The sequence below is a fragment of the Cherax quadricarinatus genome, chromosome 20, assembly GCF_038502225.1.
Source record: "Cherax quadricarinatus isolate ZL_2023a chromosome 20, ASM3850222v1, whole genome shotgun sequence".
Taxonomy (NCBI): domain Eukaryota; kingdom Metazoa; phylum Arthropoda; class Malacostraca; order Decapoda; family Parastacidae; genus Cherax; species Cherax quadricarinatus.
Genome location: NC_091311.1, coordinates 9,746,515 through 9,762,552, shown reverse-complemented (window position 1 = coordinate 9,762,552; position 16,038 = coordinate 9,746,515). Strand labels below are relative to the sequence as shown.

Here is a 16,038-nt window from a genome sequence, read left to right as displayed (position 1 = left end):
ACTAGATTTGTTACTGGGTCTGCTAGGTGGATTTTACTGTTGATAATTGTGTATCTGGCAATCATCATAATTATGATTACAGAAATATTGTAGAGGAGCTACGGGCAGTATATAATCTACTGGGATGTCGGATGTCCTTCAAGAATCATTTCCTCCTCCATTTCCACCAGAACTTATTATGTCCCTCAAGAATCATCTCCTCCATTCTCACCAGGACTTTCCCCCACCAAATTTTGGCGACATTAGCGATAAACACGGTGACTGACTTCACCAATACATAAACACCATGAATAAAGGATATCTTGGAAGCCTAGCGATCAGTTTGATCGTCAACTACTGCTAGACGCGGAAGACCGTTGAACACAAGCAAAAATACGGTAACTGTGATGTAAATATGTCTGTATGCCTAAATAGACTTTCTGCTTAAAATATTTTACTTTACAGAAAATATCATGTTTAATCATCGCATGAACCACACATAATATCTATGCATAATATAAAAATTATGACTGCTAGGAAACGTGAATTACATCATTCTTCAGACTTATGGAGCCAAAATATTGATCACAGGATTTCAAAACAGAGACTAAAACAAGCTCAGATTCGTGAACAGTGCATCAAAGCTAGGTTAAAAGACCCAATTTGATTTTTGAATTGAAAGAAAATGTAAAATTTGAAGGCAGGCTACTATTGCAAATTTTTTTCTTCTGAGCATCGCTAACCCCGGATTACTGATGCGGCTAATGCTAGCCACCAGGACTACTGAAAATATGAGTAAGGCCAGATACTAGGACTACTTATGTGAATGAGATTAGCCACCACGACTACTGCAGTAAGACTAACTATCAGGAATACTAATGTGATTAAGGCTAACCACCAGGATTACTGCTGTGAAGCTAGCCACCGTGACTACTGGTGTGAGTATGGCTAACCACTCGCACTACTGCTGTGAGTAAGGCTAGCCACTAGCAGCCCTGGCTGTGAGTGAAGATAGCCACAAGCAGCACTGCTGTGAGTCTGACTAGTCACCAGGGAAAGCAAGTCGAAGACTCACAAACCAGCTTTGTGATCTGTAGTTACTCACAGAGTCGGGAGGCGAGACACATGAGACAGGTATGGTCGGAGAATCTTGTGGATCTAGGTGTATCATGGATGCCGCAGGTGTGGTAAGTGACCACGGTACGCCACCCGGACATCACGGAAGCTGCAGGAATCCAGATCTCAATACAGTCTACTGGAAGGAAATTGTAGTTCGAGGAGCTGAATTCCGCATTTGATACTCTTCAAAGCAAGAGAAGCCATTGTTAATGATCATATGACGTACCATGAAGGGAAAAAAACAGCACCATCTTCATGGATCAAATTCTCATACTTCAATACACCTAGTTTGAGCAATTCCGAATCCTGTTATAGGAAATACAAGAGTTAGGTTGAGCCAGACATAGGAGAGCAATGCTAGAGACACTTGCCAACCCCAGTTAGGCTAGCTTAGGATTTCACTTGAGTACAGCCTGTAATTCTGGTCAACTATCATGTACCATTCTTAGAGTTAAATGGACCGCTGCTGACTGAGGGTCCGTGGTTCGATCCACCACTCAGGTGGAAACGCTGGCCATGTTCTCTTGTTAACCCTGTTCACCTAACAGTAAATAGATTCCTGAGTGTCAGTCGACAGGTGTAGGTCGCATCCCAAGGCAGGTTAATATATCTTAGGGCTCGGCTATTAAATGAGTCGAAGGCTATTGCTCTTACACAAATAACCCACAAATAGGACAATAACTTAGGGCGACGCTTAATTGCGACTTGGACCATTTCGTGAACTTTTCTCTCTCCTATATGCGGGTTATTTGTGTATTGTTCCAGTCACGGTATTGTGCCCTTTTGTTCACTTCTGCTCTTAGCCTGTACAATAAAGAGATAGAGCTCAACCAAGTGTGCACAGAAGTAGAAGAGTCAACAATCCCGTGTGTCCTCGCAACGCTGTTACCCGTTGATGATTTCGCTGTTATGGAATCAATTCTTCCTTGGCTCCATCAAAGGTTGAACTTAATAAAATTAATATGGAGCATTATAACTAGAAGAAGAGACAAAAAGGATTAAGAATAAGTGCTAAACTGTGGGGAAAGGTTCAGAGTAATTGTAATTGAAGCTGAATGTGATTATTTTTTCGAACCACGGACCACCGTACGTGAAACGAGTTTCGTTATTTGTAAACCTCTTGGAATTTTTTGTCTGATTTAATTTTATAAACATCATGTTAACTGTTCTCCATCTATTTGGTTCTGACTGAAAATGTAATAAACGGTGTCCCTGTTCATTATTTATGTACCAATATTTAAATACAAAATATGAAGTCAAAGTAATATGAAGTCAAGTAATTGAAGAAAATAATTTGATTTTTTATATTATTTTCAAGCAGATGGAGAAAATAATATGATAATTTATTTTAAATTATTTTCTTCAAGTAACTGAAGAAAATTGAAACAAAATACGAATCAATTTTAGTTGTAATATTTTTTATCAAGTCTAATTGTACTTGACAATTGTAGTTTTAATTGACTCTAAATCATGTAATTACCTCAAACCTGATGTAAAGAACTTTTTATGTACAGAAAACTAAGCTAGGATAATGGTATATGTAAAGATCTATGCTCATTGAGGAGTAACTGAAACATTTAACGTGATATGACAAACTCCAGTAAAAGATGAGACTGGTTATAAAATGTTTAGTATTATTGGCTTGAGATATTTCAGAAAATGTGTCCTACGTTAGATTATATAGATGTAGAAGAAAAAAAATCTTTGAGGATCCAATAAAATCGAATGAATTAAAGGTGATTTAATTCATATTCATATAAAAATTTAATCTTTTAGCTTTTAGCTTCTGTCTCAAATGAGGAAGACTCACGAAATCGTGATGACACGACTGCAAACAAACCATACCATTGGCGGGGTTAGAACCCGCGATCAGAGCGTTCTAACCCCGCTCGTGGTATGGTTTGTGAGGAAGACCATATCTTATTGGGCGTCCCCAGGACCCGTCGAGAAAGGGTTTTTAAGAGTGCATATGACCTACCAGCTGCCGATCATTTCTCAACCCGAAAAACTTGGTTAAAGTAAAAAGGACATGAATTTCTCCCCAACAGTCCAGTAAGGCAGAAAGTCTATACTGTACCAGTCCACCTCTGGACAGAGTTCGGCCAGGAGTTTGACAAATTAAGAGGCTTAACAATCTTTAAGTTCCAATTTCAAATTTCTGTTCACCTGCTGTTATGAAGAAGTCTGACGGTTCTAACAAACTTCCGGAATCTTAATTTCAGTACCCAGTGGGACGCTGATCCTGTGTTGTCATAGACAATGATCTCCATTAATTCTGCCAGTCTTACTTCTTAGAGACTGATATTATGTAAACATACCACCAGGTCCTGCTCCATTCCGATTCGAAGCAGTACACCGCTTTACACTGCAGTACACGCTCTACACTGCAGTACACGCTCTACACTGCAGTACACCGCTATACACTGCAATAGACCTTACTCATAGAGTTCTGACACAGTATATGACCATGGCTTCAGGACTCGTTACTGTTTGTGATGAGGGAAATGCTGGATGATTTAAATGTCTGTCAAGACACTTTGACAATGTTTATCATGACCTCCACTTAGGGGACCCATATTAAGCACTATTCTCAGCATTACTTAGACTACTCTAATATCGCATTACCACCAAGCCAAAAATAATTCGTGGGATTTTATTAAATTCGGTATCTGGGTTGTATTATCTCCAACAGTTCTCAATCTCCTCAGGACTGATACTTTCAACAGGACTGGGAACCATCCAGTTTCACTATCAGCTTCCTATTTTTTATTAGAAAGCTTTTGTCTGCCGAACAGCGATACTGCACCTTGGAAAAGGAATGTCTTGCCCTAATTTGGGGAATGTCCAAGCTCAAATTCAATAATTCGGAAAGGAATTCATCTCTAAATCTGTTCATTAGCCATTAATAGCCAGTTCATCAGTCGGTCAGACTTGCAACTCAAACGGGGCATCAAATTATTTCTGTGGTTAAGATGCAACATTCAGTGGAAATGTTACTTTCTTTATTCGACTTTATATCTGTGTGCTGTTTCTTCAGTGGCTTTACTTATATTTATGAACTATAAGTCTTGGTATGAGGAAATGTAAGGAGAAAAGTTCATACTGTTATGGGAGGAATTGGTGATGTGTAGTACTGAGTATCAAAAGGTCATGTACATACCCAGCTCTGTCTCTAACGATTGTAAGCATTCCTGCTTTTAAAGTATTATTTTTACAGCTGCTACCTGTCTTGATTAGTGAAACTAGCTTTAACGTAATATTGGATTATTTGCTTATTAGTTATCTCGCTCGTCTTTTGAAGCCTTCATCTCACCGAGTGTGTGGAGCACGAGTCATGGTGGTAACCGCTCTGTATGCTTCACTTCCGTAACCTGTGTATTTTGACTGGGCCAGCGGACTACACGGCATTATACCAGCTGCAAGACTTTGGCAAAAATTCGTGGATTTGCCCATCCAACCTTCACCGTCATTAGTGGAAAGGCTTCTATGTATGCGTTGGCCTGAATAATTATGAGTTGTCTCTTCGCTCGTCACCTTAAGAGACTCCTGCCAGCTTGGTTCAACGCTTCATATCAGTTCACTCAAGCTTGCGTATTAAACTAAACACCGTGTTGATTGCCGTCCACCTCTATTAAGGGCTCTTGCCTTTCATACCACTGCTGTCTACAATGTGGTGTTCTAACCCCGCCTGTGGTATGGTTTGTTTGCAATTGTGTCATTACGATTTCGTGAGTCATGTGGACTTCCAGGTGGTGACCATCTCCTGCAATTTGTAAACATGTTACTCACTTAACCTTCGATCAGCTAATCTGAGGCTGTCTGCAGCGTAACGGAGTTATAACTATTGTTGCTCTGGATTCTTGACCATCGTAATTTATTTTACATTGCTCATGCTCTGATTCACTTAAGAATTACGTAATATTTGTCTTAATTATTATTATGTAAAGTGTAAATTTTTGTTATCATTAATTCTCCACATTGCTTTTATCTATGTGTCATTCATATTTTTTTCATCTACATCCCCAGTACACTGATGATATAATCCCCAGTACACCGGTGATATAATCCCCAGTACACTGGTGATGTAATCCCCAGTACACCGGTGATATAATCCCCAGTACACTGATGATATAATCCCCAGTACACTGGTGAAGTAATCCCCAGTACACTGGTGATATAATCCCCAGTACACCGGTGATATAATCCCCAGTACACTGGTGAAGTAATCCCCAGTACACTGGTGATATAATCCCCAGTACACTGGAGATATCATCCCCAGTACACTGGTGATGTAATCCCCAGTACACTGATGATATAATCCCCAGTACACCGGTGATATAATCCCCAGTACACTGGCGATGTAATCCCCAGTACACTGGTGATATAATCCCCAGTACACTGGTGATATAATCCCAAGTACACTCGTGATATAATCCTCAGTATACTGGTGACATAATCTCCAATACACTGGTGATATAATACCAAGTACACCGGTGATATAATCCTAAGTATACTGGTGACATAATCTCCAATACACTGGTGATATAATACCAAGTACACCAGTGATATAATCCCCAGTACACTGGTGATGTAATCCCCAGTACACTGCTGATATAATCCCCAGAACACTGGTGATATAATCCTAAGTACACTGGTGATATAATCCCCAGAACACCGGTGATCTAATCCCCAGTACACCGGTGATAAAATCCCCAGTACACCGGTGATATAATCCCCAGTACACTGGTTATGTAATCCCCAGTACACTGGTGATATAATCCCCAGTACACTGGTGATATAATCCCCAGTACACTGGTGATATAATCCCCAGTACACCGGTGATATAATCCCCAGTACACCGGTGATATAATCTCCAGTACACTCGTGATATAATCCCCAGTACACAGGTGATATAATCCCCAGTACACTGGAGACATAACCCCCAGTACACCAGTGATATAATACCCAGTACAGCGGTGATATAATCCCCAGTACACTGGTGATGTAATCCCCAGTACACTTGTGATACAATCCCCAGTACACTGGTGATATAATCCCCAGTACACCGGTAATATAATCCCCAGTACATCAGTGATATAATGACCAGTACAAGGGTCATATAATCCCCAGTACACCGATGACATAATCCCCAGTACACCGGTGATATAATTCCCAGTACACTGATGACACAATCCCCAGTACACTGATGATATAATCCCCAGTGCACTGGTGATATAATCCCCAGTACACTGGTGATGTAATCCTCAGTACACTGGTGATGTAATCCCCAGTACACTGGTGATATAATCCCCAGTACACTGGTGATATAATCCCCAGTACACTGGTGATATAATTCCCGGTACACTGGTGATATAATCTCCAGTACACTGGTGAAATAATCCCCAGTACACCGGTGATATAATTACCAGTACACTGGTGATATAATCGCCAGTACACTGGTGATATAATCGCCAGTACACAGGTGATATAATCTACAGTACACTGGTGATATATTCCCCAGTTCACTGGTGATATAAACCCAAGTACACTGGTGATATAATCCCCAAAACAACGGTAATATAATCCCCAGTACACCGGCGATATAATCCCCAGTACAAGGGTGATATAATCCCCAGTACACCGGTGACATAATCCTCAGTACACCGATGATATAATCCCCGGTACACTGGTGACACAATCCCCAGTACACTGGTGATATAATCCCTAGTACACCGGTGACATAATCCCCAGTACACTGATGATGTAATCTCTAGTACACTGGTGACATAATCCCCAGTACACTGGTGATATAATCCCCAGTACACTGGTGATATAATCCCCAGTTCACTGGTGATATAATCCCCGGTACACTGGTGATATAATCCACAGTACACTGGTGATATAATCCCCAGTACACCGGCGATATAATTACCAGTACACTGGTGATATAATCGTCAGTACACTGGTGATATAATCCCCAGTACACAGGTGATATAATCTACAGTACACTGGTGACATAATCCCCAGTTCACTGGAGATATAAACCCAAGTACACTGGTGATATAATCCCCAGTACACCGGTAATATAATCCCCAGTACATCGGCGATATAATCCCCAGTACAAGGGTGATATAATCCCCAGTACACCGGTGACATAATCCTCAGTACACCGATGATATAATCCCCGGTACACTGGTGACACAATCCCCAGTACACTGGTGATATAATCCCCAGTACACCGGTGATATAATCCCCAGTACACTGGTGATGTAATCTCTAGTACACTGGTGATATAATCCCCAGTACACTGGTGATATAATCTCCAGTACTCCGGTGATATAATCCCCAGAAAACTGGTGATATAATCCCCAGTACACAGGTGATATAATCCCCAGTACACTGGTGATATAATCCCCAGTACACCGGAGATATAATCCCCAGTACACCGGTGATATAATCCCCAGTACAAGGGTGATATAATCCCCAGTACACCGGTGATATAATCCCCAGTACACCGGTGATATAATCCCCCGTACACTGGTGACACAATCCCCAGTACACCGGTGATATAATCACCAGTACACTGGTGATATAATCCCCAGTAGACCGGTGATATAATCCCCAGTAAACTGGTGACATAATCCCCAGTACACCGGTGATATAATCCCCAGTACATCGGTGATATAATCCCCAGTACACCGGTGATATAATCCCACCTACAATGTGACATAATCCCCAGTACACCGGTGATATAATCTCCAGAACAAGGGTGATATAATCCCCAGTTCAACGGTGATATAATCCCCAGTACACTAATGGTGTAATCTCAAGTACACTGGTGACATAATCCCCAGTACACCAGTGATATAATCCCAGCACACTGGTGACATAATCCCCAGTACACAGACATATAATCCCCAGTACACTGGTGATATAATCCCCAGTACACTGGTGACATAATCCCCAGTACACTGGTGATATAATTCCCAGTACACTGTTGATATAATCCCCAGTACGCAGGTGATATAATTCCCAATACACCAGTGATATAATCCCCAGTACACTGGTGATATAATCCCCAGTACACGGTGATATGATCCCCAGTACACTGGTGATATAATCCCCAGTACACTGGTGATATAATCACCAGTACATTTGTGATATAATCCCCTGTACACAGGTGACATAATTCCCAGTACACCGGGGATAAAATCCCCAGATCACTGGTGATATAATCCCCGATACACAGGTGATATAATTCCCAGTACACAGGTGATATACTCTCCAGTACACAGGTGATATAAACCCCAGTACACCAGTGATATAATCACCGGTATACATGTGACATAATCACCAGTACACCTGTGATATAATCACCAGTACACCTGTGATATAATCACCAGTACACCTGTGATATAATCACCAGTACACCTGTGATATAATCACCAGTACACCTGTTATATGATCACCAGTACACCTGTAATGTAATCACCAGTACACCTGTGACATAATCACCAGTACACCTGTGATATAATCACCAGTACACCTGTGACATAATCACCAGTACACCTGTGATATAATCACCAGTACACCTCCGACATAATCACCAGTACACCTGTGACATAATCACCAGTACACCAGTGATATAATCACCAGTACACCTGTGACATAATCACCAGTACACCTGTGATATAATCACCAGTACACCTGTGACATAATCACCAGTACACCTGTGATATAATCACCAGTACACTTGTGATATAATCACCAGTACACCTGTGATATAATCACCAGTACACCTGTGATATAATCACCAGTACACCTCTGACATAATCACCATTGCACCTCTGATATAATCACCAGTACACCTGTGACATAATCACCAGTACACCTGTGATATCATCACCAGTACACCTGTGATGTAATCACCAGTACATCTGTGATATAATCACCAGTACACCTGTGATATAATCACCGGTACACCTGTGACATAATCACCAGTACACCTGTGATATAATCACCAGTACACCTGTGACATAATCACCAGTACACCTGTGATATAATCACCAGTACACCTGTGATATAATTACCAGTACACCTGTGATATAATCACCAGTACATCTATGATATAATTACCAGTACACAGGTGATATAATCACCAGTACACCTGTGACATAATCACCAGTACACCTGTGACATAATCACCAGTACACCTGTGATATAATCACCAGTACACCTGTGACATAATCACCAGTACACCTGTGATATAATCACCAGTACACCTGTGACATAATCACCAGTACACCTGTGATATAATCATCAATACACCTCTGATATAATCAGCAGTACACCTGTGACATAATCACCAGTACACCTGTGAAATAATCACCAGTACAATTGTGATATAATCACCAGTGGACCTGTGATATAATCACCAGTACACCTGTGATATAATCACCAGTACACCTGTGATATAATCACCAGTACACCTGTGACGTAATCACCAGCACACCTGTGATATAATCACCAGTACACCTGTGACATAATCACCAGTACACCTGTGATATAATCACAAATACACCTGTGATATAATCTCCAGTACATCTGTGATGTAATCACCAGTACACCTGTGATATAATCACCAGTACACCTGTGACATAATCACCAGTACACCTGTGATATAATCACCAGTACGCCTGTGACATAATCACCAGTACACCTGTGATATAATCACCAGTACACCTATGACATAATCACCAGTACACCTGTGACATAATCACCAGTACACCAGTGATATAATCACCAGTACACCTGTGACATAATCACCAGTACACCTGTGATATAATCACCAGTACACCTGTGACATAATCACCAGTACACCTGTGATATAATCACCAGTACACTTGTGATATAATCACCAGTACACCTGTGATATAATCACCAGTACACCTGTGATATAATCACCAGTACACCTGTGACATAATCACCAGTACACCTGTGATATAATCATCAATACACCTCTGATATAATCAGCAGTACACCTGTGACATAATCACCAGTACACCTGTGAAATAATCACCAGTACAATTGTGATATAATCACCAGTGGACCTGTGATATAATCACCAGTACACCTGTGATGTAATCACCAGTACACCTGTGATATAATCACCAGTACACCTGTGACGTAATCACCAGCACACCTGTGATATAATCACCAGTACACCTGTGACATAATCACCAGTACACCTGTGATATAATCACAAATACACCTGTGATATAATCTCCAGTACCTCTGTGATGTAAACACCAGTACACCTGTGGTATAATCACCAGTACACCTGTGACATAATCACCAGTACATCTGTGATATAATCATCAATACACCTCTGATATAATCAGCAGTACACCTGTGACATAATCACCAGTACACCTGTGAAATAATCACCAGTACAATTGTGATATAATCACCAGTGGACCTGTGATATAATCACCAGTACACCTGTGATGTAATCACCAGTACACCTGTGATATAATCACCAGTACACCTGTGACGTAATCACCAGCACACCTGTGATATAATCACCAGTACACCTGTGACATAATCACCAGTACACCTGTGATATAATCACAAATACACCTGTGATATAATCTCCAGTACATCTGTGATGTAATCACCAGTACACCTGTGATATAATCACCAGTACACCTGTGACATAATCACCAGTACACCTGTGATATAATCACCAGTACGCCTGTGACATAATCACCAGTACACCTGTGACATAATCACCAGTACACCAGTGATATAATCACCAGTACACCTGTGACATAATCACCAGTACACCTGTGATATAATCACCAGTACACCTGTGACATAATCACCAGTACACCTGTGATATAATCACCAGTACACCTGTGACATAATCACCAGTACACCTGTGATATAATCACCAGTACACTTGTGATGTAATCACCAGTACATCTGTGATATAATCACCAGTACACCTGTGATATAATCACCGGTACACCTGTGACATAATCTCCAGTACACCTGTGATATAATCACCAGTACACCTGTGACATAATCACCAGTACACCTGTGATATAATCACCAGTACACCTGGGATATAATCACCAGTACACCTGTGACGTAATCACCAGCACAGCTGTGATATATTCACCAGTATACCTGTGACATAATCACCAGTACACCTGTGATATAATCACAAATACACCTGTGATATAATCTCCAGTACATCTGTGATGTAATCACCAGTACACCTGTGATATAATCACCAGTACACTTGTGAAATAATCACCAGTACACCTGTGATATAATCACCAGTACGCCTGTGACATAATCACCAGTACACCTGTGATATAATCGCCAGTACACCTCTGACATAATCACCAGTACACCTGTGACATAATCACCAGTACACCAGTGATATAATCACCAGTACACCTGTGACATAATCACCAGTACACCTGTGATATAATCACCAGTACATCTATGATATAATTACCAGTACAGAGGTGATATAATCACCAGTACACCTGTTACATAATCACCAGTACACCTGTGACATAATCACCAGTACACCTGTGATATAATCACCAGTACACCTGTGACATAATCACCAGTACACCTGTGATATAATCACCAGTACACCTGTGACATAATCACCAGTACACCTGTGATATAATCATCAATACACCTCTGATATAATCAGCAGTACACCTGTGACATAATCACCAGTACACCTGTGAAATAATCACCAGTACAATTGTGATATAATCACCAGTGGACCTGTGATATAATCACCAGTGTGATATAATCACCAGTACACCTGTGTGACACCTGTGATAATCACCAGTACACCTGTGATATAATCACCAGTACACCTGTGATATAATCACCAGTACACCTGTGACATAATCACCAGTGCACCTCTGATATAATCACCAGTACACCTGTGACATAATCACCAGTACACCTGTGATATAATCACCAGTACACTTGTGATGTAATCACCAGTACATCTGTGATATAATCACCAGTACACCTGTGATATAATCACCAGTACACCTGTGACATAATCACCAGTACACCTGTGATATAATCACCAGTACACCTGTGACATAATCACCAGTACACCTGTGATATAATCACCAGTACACCTGTGATATAATCACCAGTACACCTGTGATATAATCACCAGTACACCTGTGATAATAATCACCTGTGAGTACACCTGTGACATAATCACCAGTACACCTGTGATATAATCACCAGTACACCTGTGATATAATCACCAGTACACCTGTGATATAATCACCAGTACATCTATGATATAATTACCAGTACACAGGTGATATAATCACCAGTACACATGTGACATAATCACCAGTACACATGTGACATAATCACCAGTACACTGGTGAGTAAAAGCACTTCGTTTTAAGTTTTTATTATGCAAAATTTGTAATTGTTAATCTTGGTGATTTAAATTTATTGAAAAAGTTCAGCGGTTTTTTAAGCGTCTTTAAGTCAAGACTCGAGGCGATATTTGTAAATTTCAGTTGGCAACTTTGCCATCTACCCTTCATCTACCCTTCACATACCATCTACCCTTCATCTACCCTTCACATACCATCTACTCTTCATCTACCCTTTACTCACCATCTACCCTTCACATACCATCTACCCTTCATGTACCCTTTACTCACCATCTACCCTTCATGTACCCTTTACTCACCATCTACCCTTCATGTACCCTTCACATACCATCTACCCTTCATCTACCCTTCACATGCCATCTATCCTTCATCTACCCTTTACTCACCATCTACCAGTCATGTACCCTTTACTCACCATCTACCCTTCATGTACCCTTTACTCACCATCTACCCTTCATGTATCCTTCACATAGCATTTACCCTTCATGTACCCTTCACATACCATCTACCCTTCATGTACCATTCACACTAACACCATCTAACCGTTTTCTAATAATCAAAATAACACGTTATTTCTGGAAAATCTGCGTTTTCAATACTCCGTTTGAAATAGATTAATTGTATTATAGTAACGGAGAAATTCTAATTGAGTAGTGTTCGTACATCGCCCAATATAGTGTGAAGCAACAGTACGAACGTGGGCACGTAACAGCCTTAGTGAGGGAAGGCTAGGGTAGTGGGCAAGTAACAGCCTAAGAGAGAAGGAAGGCTACACTAGTAACGTGAGACAGCAACAGCCTGAGAGAGAAGGAAGGCTTCACTGGTAGCGTGAGATAGCAACAGCCTGAGAGAGAAGGAAGGCTTCACTGGTAGCGTGAGATAGCAACAGCCTGAGAGAGAAGGAAGGCTTCACTGGTAGTGTGAGATAGCAACAGCCTGAGAGAGAAGGAGAGCTTCACTGGTAGTGTGAGATAGCAACAGCCTGAGAGAGAAGGAAGGCTTCACTGGTAGCGTGAGACAGCAACAGCCTGAGAGAGAAGGAAGGCTTCACTGGTAGTGTGAGATAACAACAACCTGAGAGAGAAGGAAGGCTTCACTGGTAGTGTGAGATAACAACAGCCTGAGAGAGAAGGAAGGCTTCACTGGTAGTGTGAGATAGCAACAACCTGAGAGAGAAGGAAGGCTTCACTGGTAGCGTGAGACAGCAACAACCTGAGAGAGAAGGAAGGCTTCACTGGTAGCGTGAGACAGCAACAACCTGAGAGAGAAGGAAGGCTTCACTGGTAGTGTGAGATAGCAACAGCCTGAGAGAGAAGGAAGGCTTCACTGGTAGCGTGAGACAGCAACAACCTGAGAGAGAAGGAAGGCTTCACTGGTAGTGTGAGATAACAACAGCCTGAGAGAGAAGGAAGGCTTCACTGGTAGCGTGAGACAGCAACAGCCTGAGAGAGAAGGAAGGCTTCACTGGTAGTGTGAGATAGCAACAGCCTGAGAGAGAAAAAAGGCAGCGCTGAGTACGCCCTGAGAATGTATTGGCTGTCATCACCACATGTGCAGTGTTATTTATCCTGCTAATGGACTGCCCAGCACCCACATGTAGACACAAGCGGTTTTACACACGCAAGCTGGTCAACCCCCTCACCTCCCTAATGTCTACTGATCAGTTCCATACCTCTCATGTCTACTGATCAATCCCGTACCTCTCATGTCTACTGATCAGTCCCGTACCTCTCATGTCTACTGATTAGTCCCGTATCCCCCATGTCTTCAGATCAGTCCCTTATTTCACACAGACCTACTGTTCAGAGTAATACCTCAAACACTCCCACGATCTTACACTTCACATAAACCAACTTTTCAACCCCAAAGCTCACCTCCATACCTTACTCGCCCATTTTTTCAACACCACGTATATACACACACACACACACACACACACACACACACACACACACACACACACACACACACACACACACACACACACACACGTGAAGTTGATGAGAAGAGTTCATTCGATCAAAGACCAGACAGAAATACAAAGGGATCTGGACAGGCTGCAGACCTGGTCCAGCAACTGGCTCCTGGAGTTCAATCCCACCAAGTGCAAAGTCATGAGGATTGGGGAAGGGCAAAGAAGACCGCAGATGGAGTACAGTCTAGGGGGTCAGAGACTACAAACATCACTCAAGGAAAAAGATCTTGGGGTGAGTATAACACCAGGCACATCTCCTGAAGCGCACATCAACCAAATAACTGCTGCAGCATATGGGCGCCTGGCAAACCTCAGAACAGCATTCCGACATCTTAATAAGGAATCGTTCAGGACCCTGTACACCGTGTACGTTAGGCCCATATGGAGTATGCGGCACCAGTTTGGAACCCACACCTAGCCAAGCATGTAAAGAAACTAGAGAAAGTGCAAAGGTTTGCAACAAGACTAGTCCCAGAGCTAAGAGGTATGTCCTATGAGGAGAGGTTAAGGGAAATCAACCTGACGACACTGGAGGACAGGAGAGATAGGGGGGACATGATAACGACTTACAAAATACTGAGAGGAATTGACAAGGTGGACAAAGACAGGATGTTCCAGAGACTGGACACAGTAACAAGGGGACACAGTTGGAAGTTGAAGACACAGATGAATCAAAGGGATGTTAGGAAGTATTTCTTCAGCCACAGAGTAGTCAGGAAGTGGAATAGTTTGGGAAGCTATGTAGTGGGGTCAGGATCCATACATAGCTTTAAGCAGAGGTACGATAAAGCTCATGGTTCAGGGAGAGTGACCTAGTAGCGACCAGTGAAGAGGCGGGGCCAGGAGCTTGGACTCGACCCCTGCAACCTCAACTAGGTGAGAACTAGGTGAGTACACACACACACACACACACACACACACAAACACACACACACACACACACACACACACACACACACACACACACACACACACACACACACACACACACACACACACACACACACACACACACACACACACCTGCTTTTCAGCAATATTCCACACACGTCTGTGTTTTATCTCTGTTTCTCACACACATTCACTAGATAAATTTGTGACGAGGACTGCACTAGTTACACAGAGATCATAGGTAGTGGTCTGTTCACACGATGCTAAGACCATAGGCGGAAGTCTGTTCACTAGCTACAAAGACCATGTTACATTTACATGGACCTGAAGTTGCTATGTTCAGTGAAACAGAAGTCATAGATTTTGTGCTCCGTTTACTAGAGTAAAGACCATTGGCTACGTTCTTTTCGGCATAGATACTGTAGGCAGCATCGTCTGTTCAACATAAACAGAAATCATAGAGTTCTGTTATTTTTTTAGACATAGACTTATGCACATTATATACAGCTGTACGTTGCTATCAACAAAAAATAAATATTAATAATATTTACCTAATGTTTCTTGTATCTTAGGTAGGTTATTCCTAGAGTAATGTTGAGATCATTGTTGATA

General features: G+C 41.7%; 1 protein-coding gene across 2 annotated transcripts in view; it reads right to left on the bottom strand.

The window, feature by feature from the left end:
* The window catches only part of nAChRbeta2 (nicotinic acetylcholine receptor beta2), a 1,855,029-nt gene that overhangs the window by 94,070 nt on the left and 1,744,921 nt on the right, over window positions 1-16,038 (bottom strand). Inside the window, exon 11 of one of the 2 annotated variants that reach the window (XM_070086879.1) lies at window positions 1,085-1,204. The exons of the other annotated variant lie outside the window; for it this stretch is intronic. Coding sequence (XP_069942980.1) covers window positions 1,085-1,204 — 120 coding nt within the window. The remainder of the gene's footprint in view (window positions 1-1,084; window positions 1,205-16,038) is intronic. 2 annotated transcript variants of the gene reach the window in all.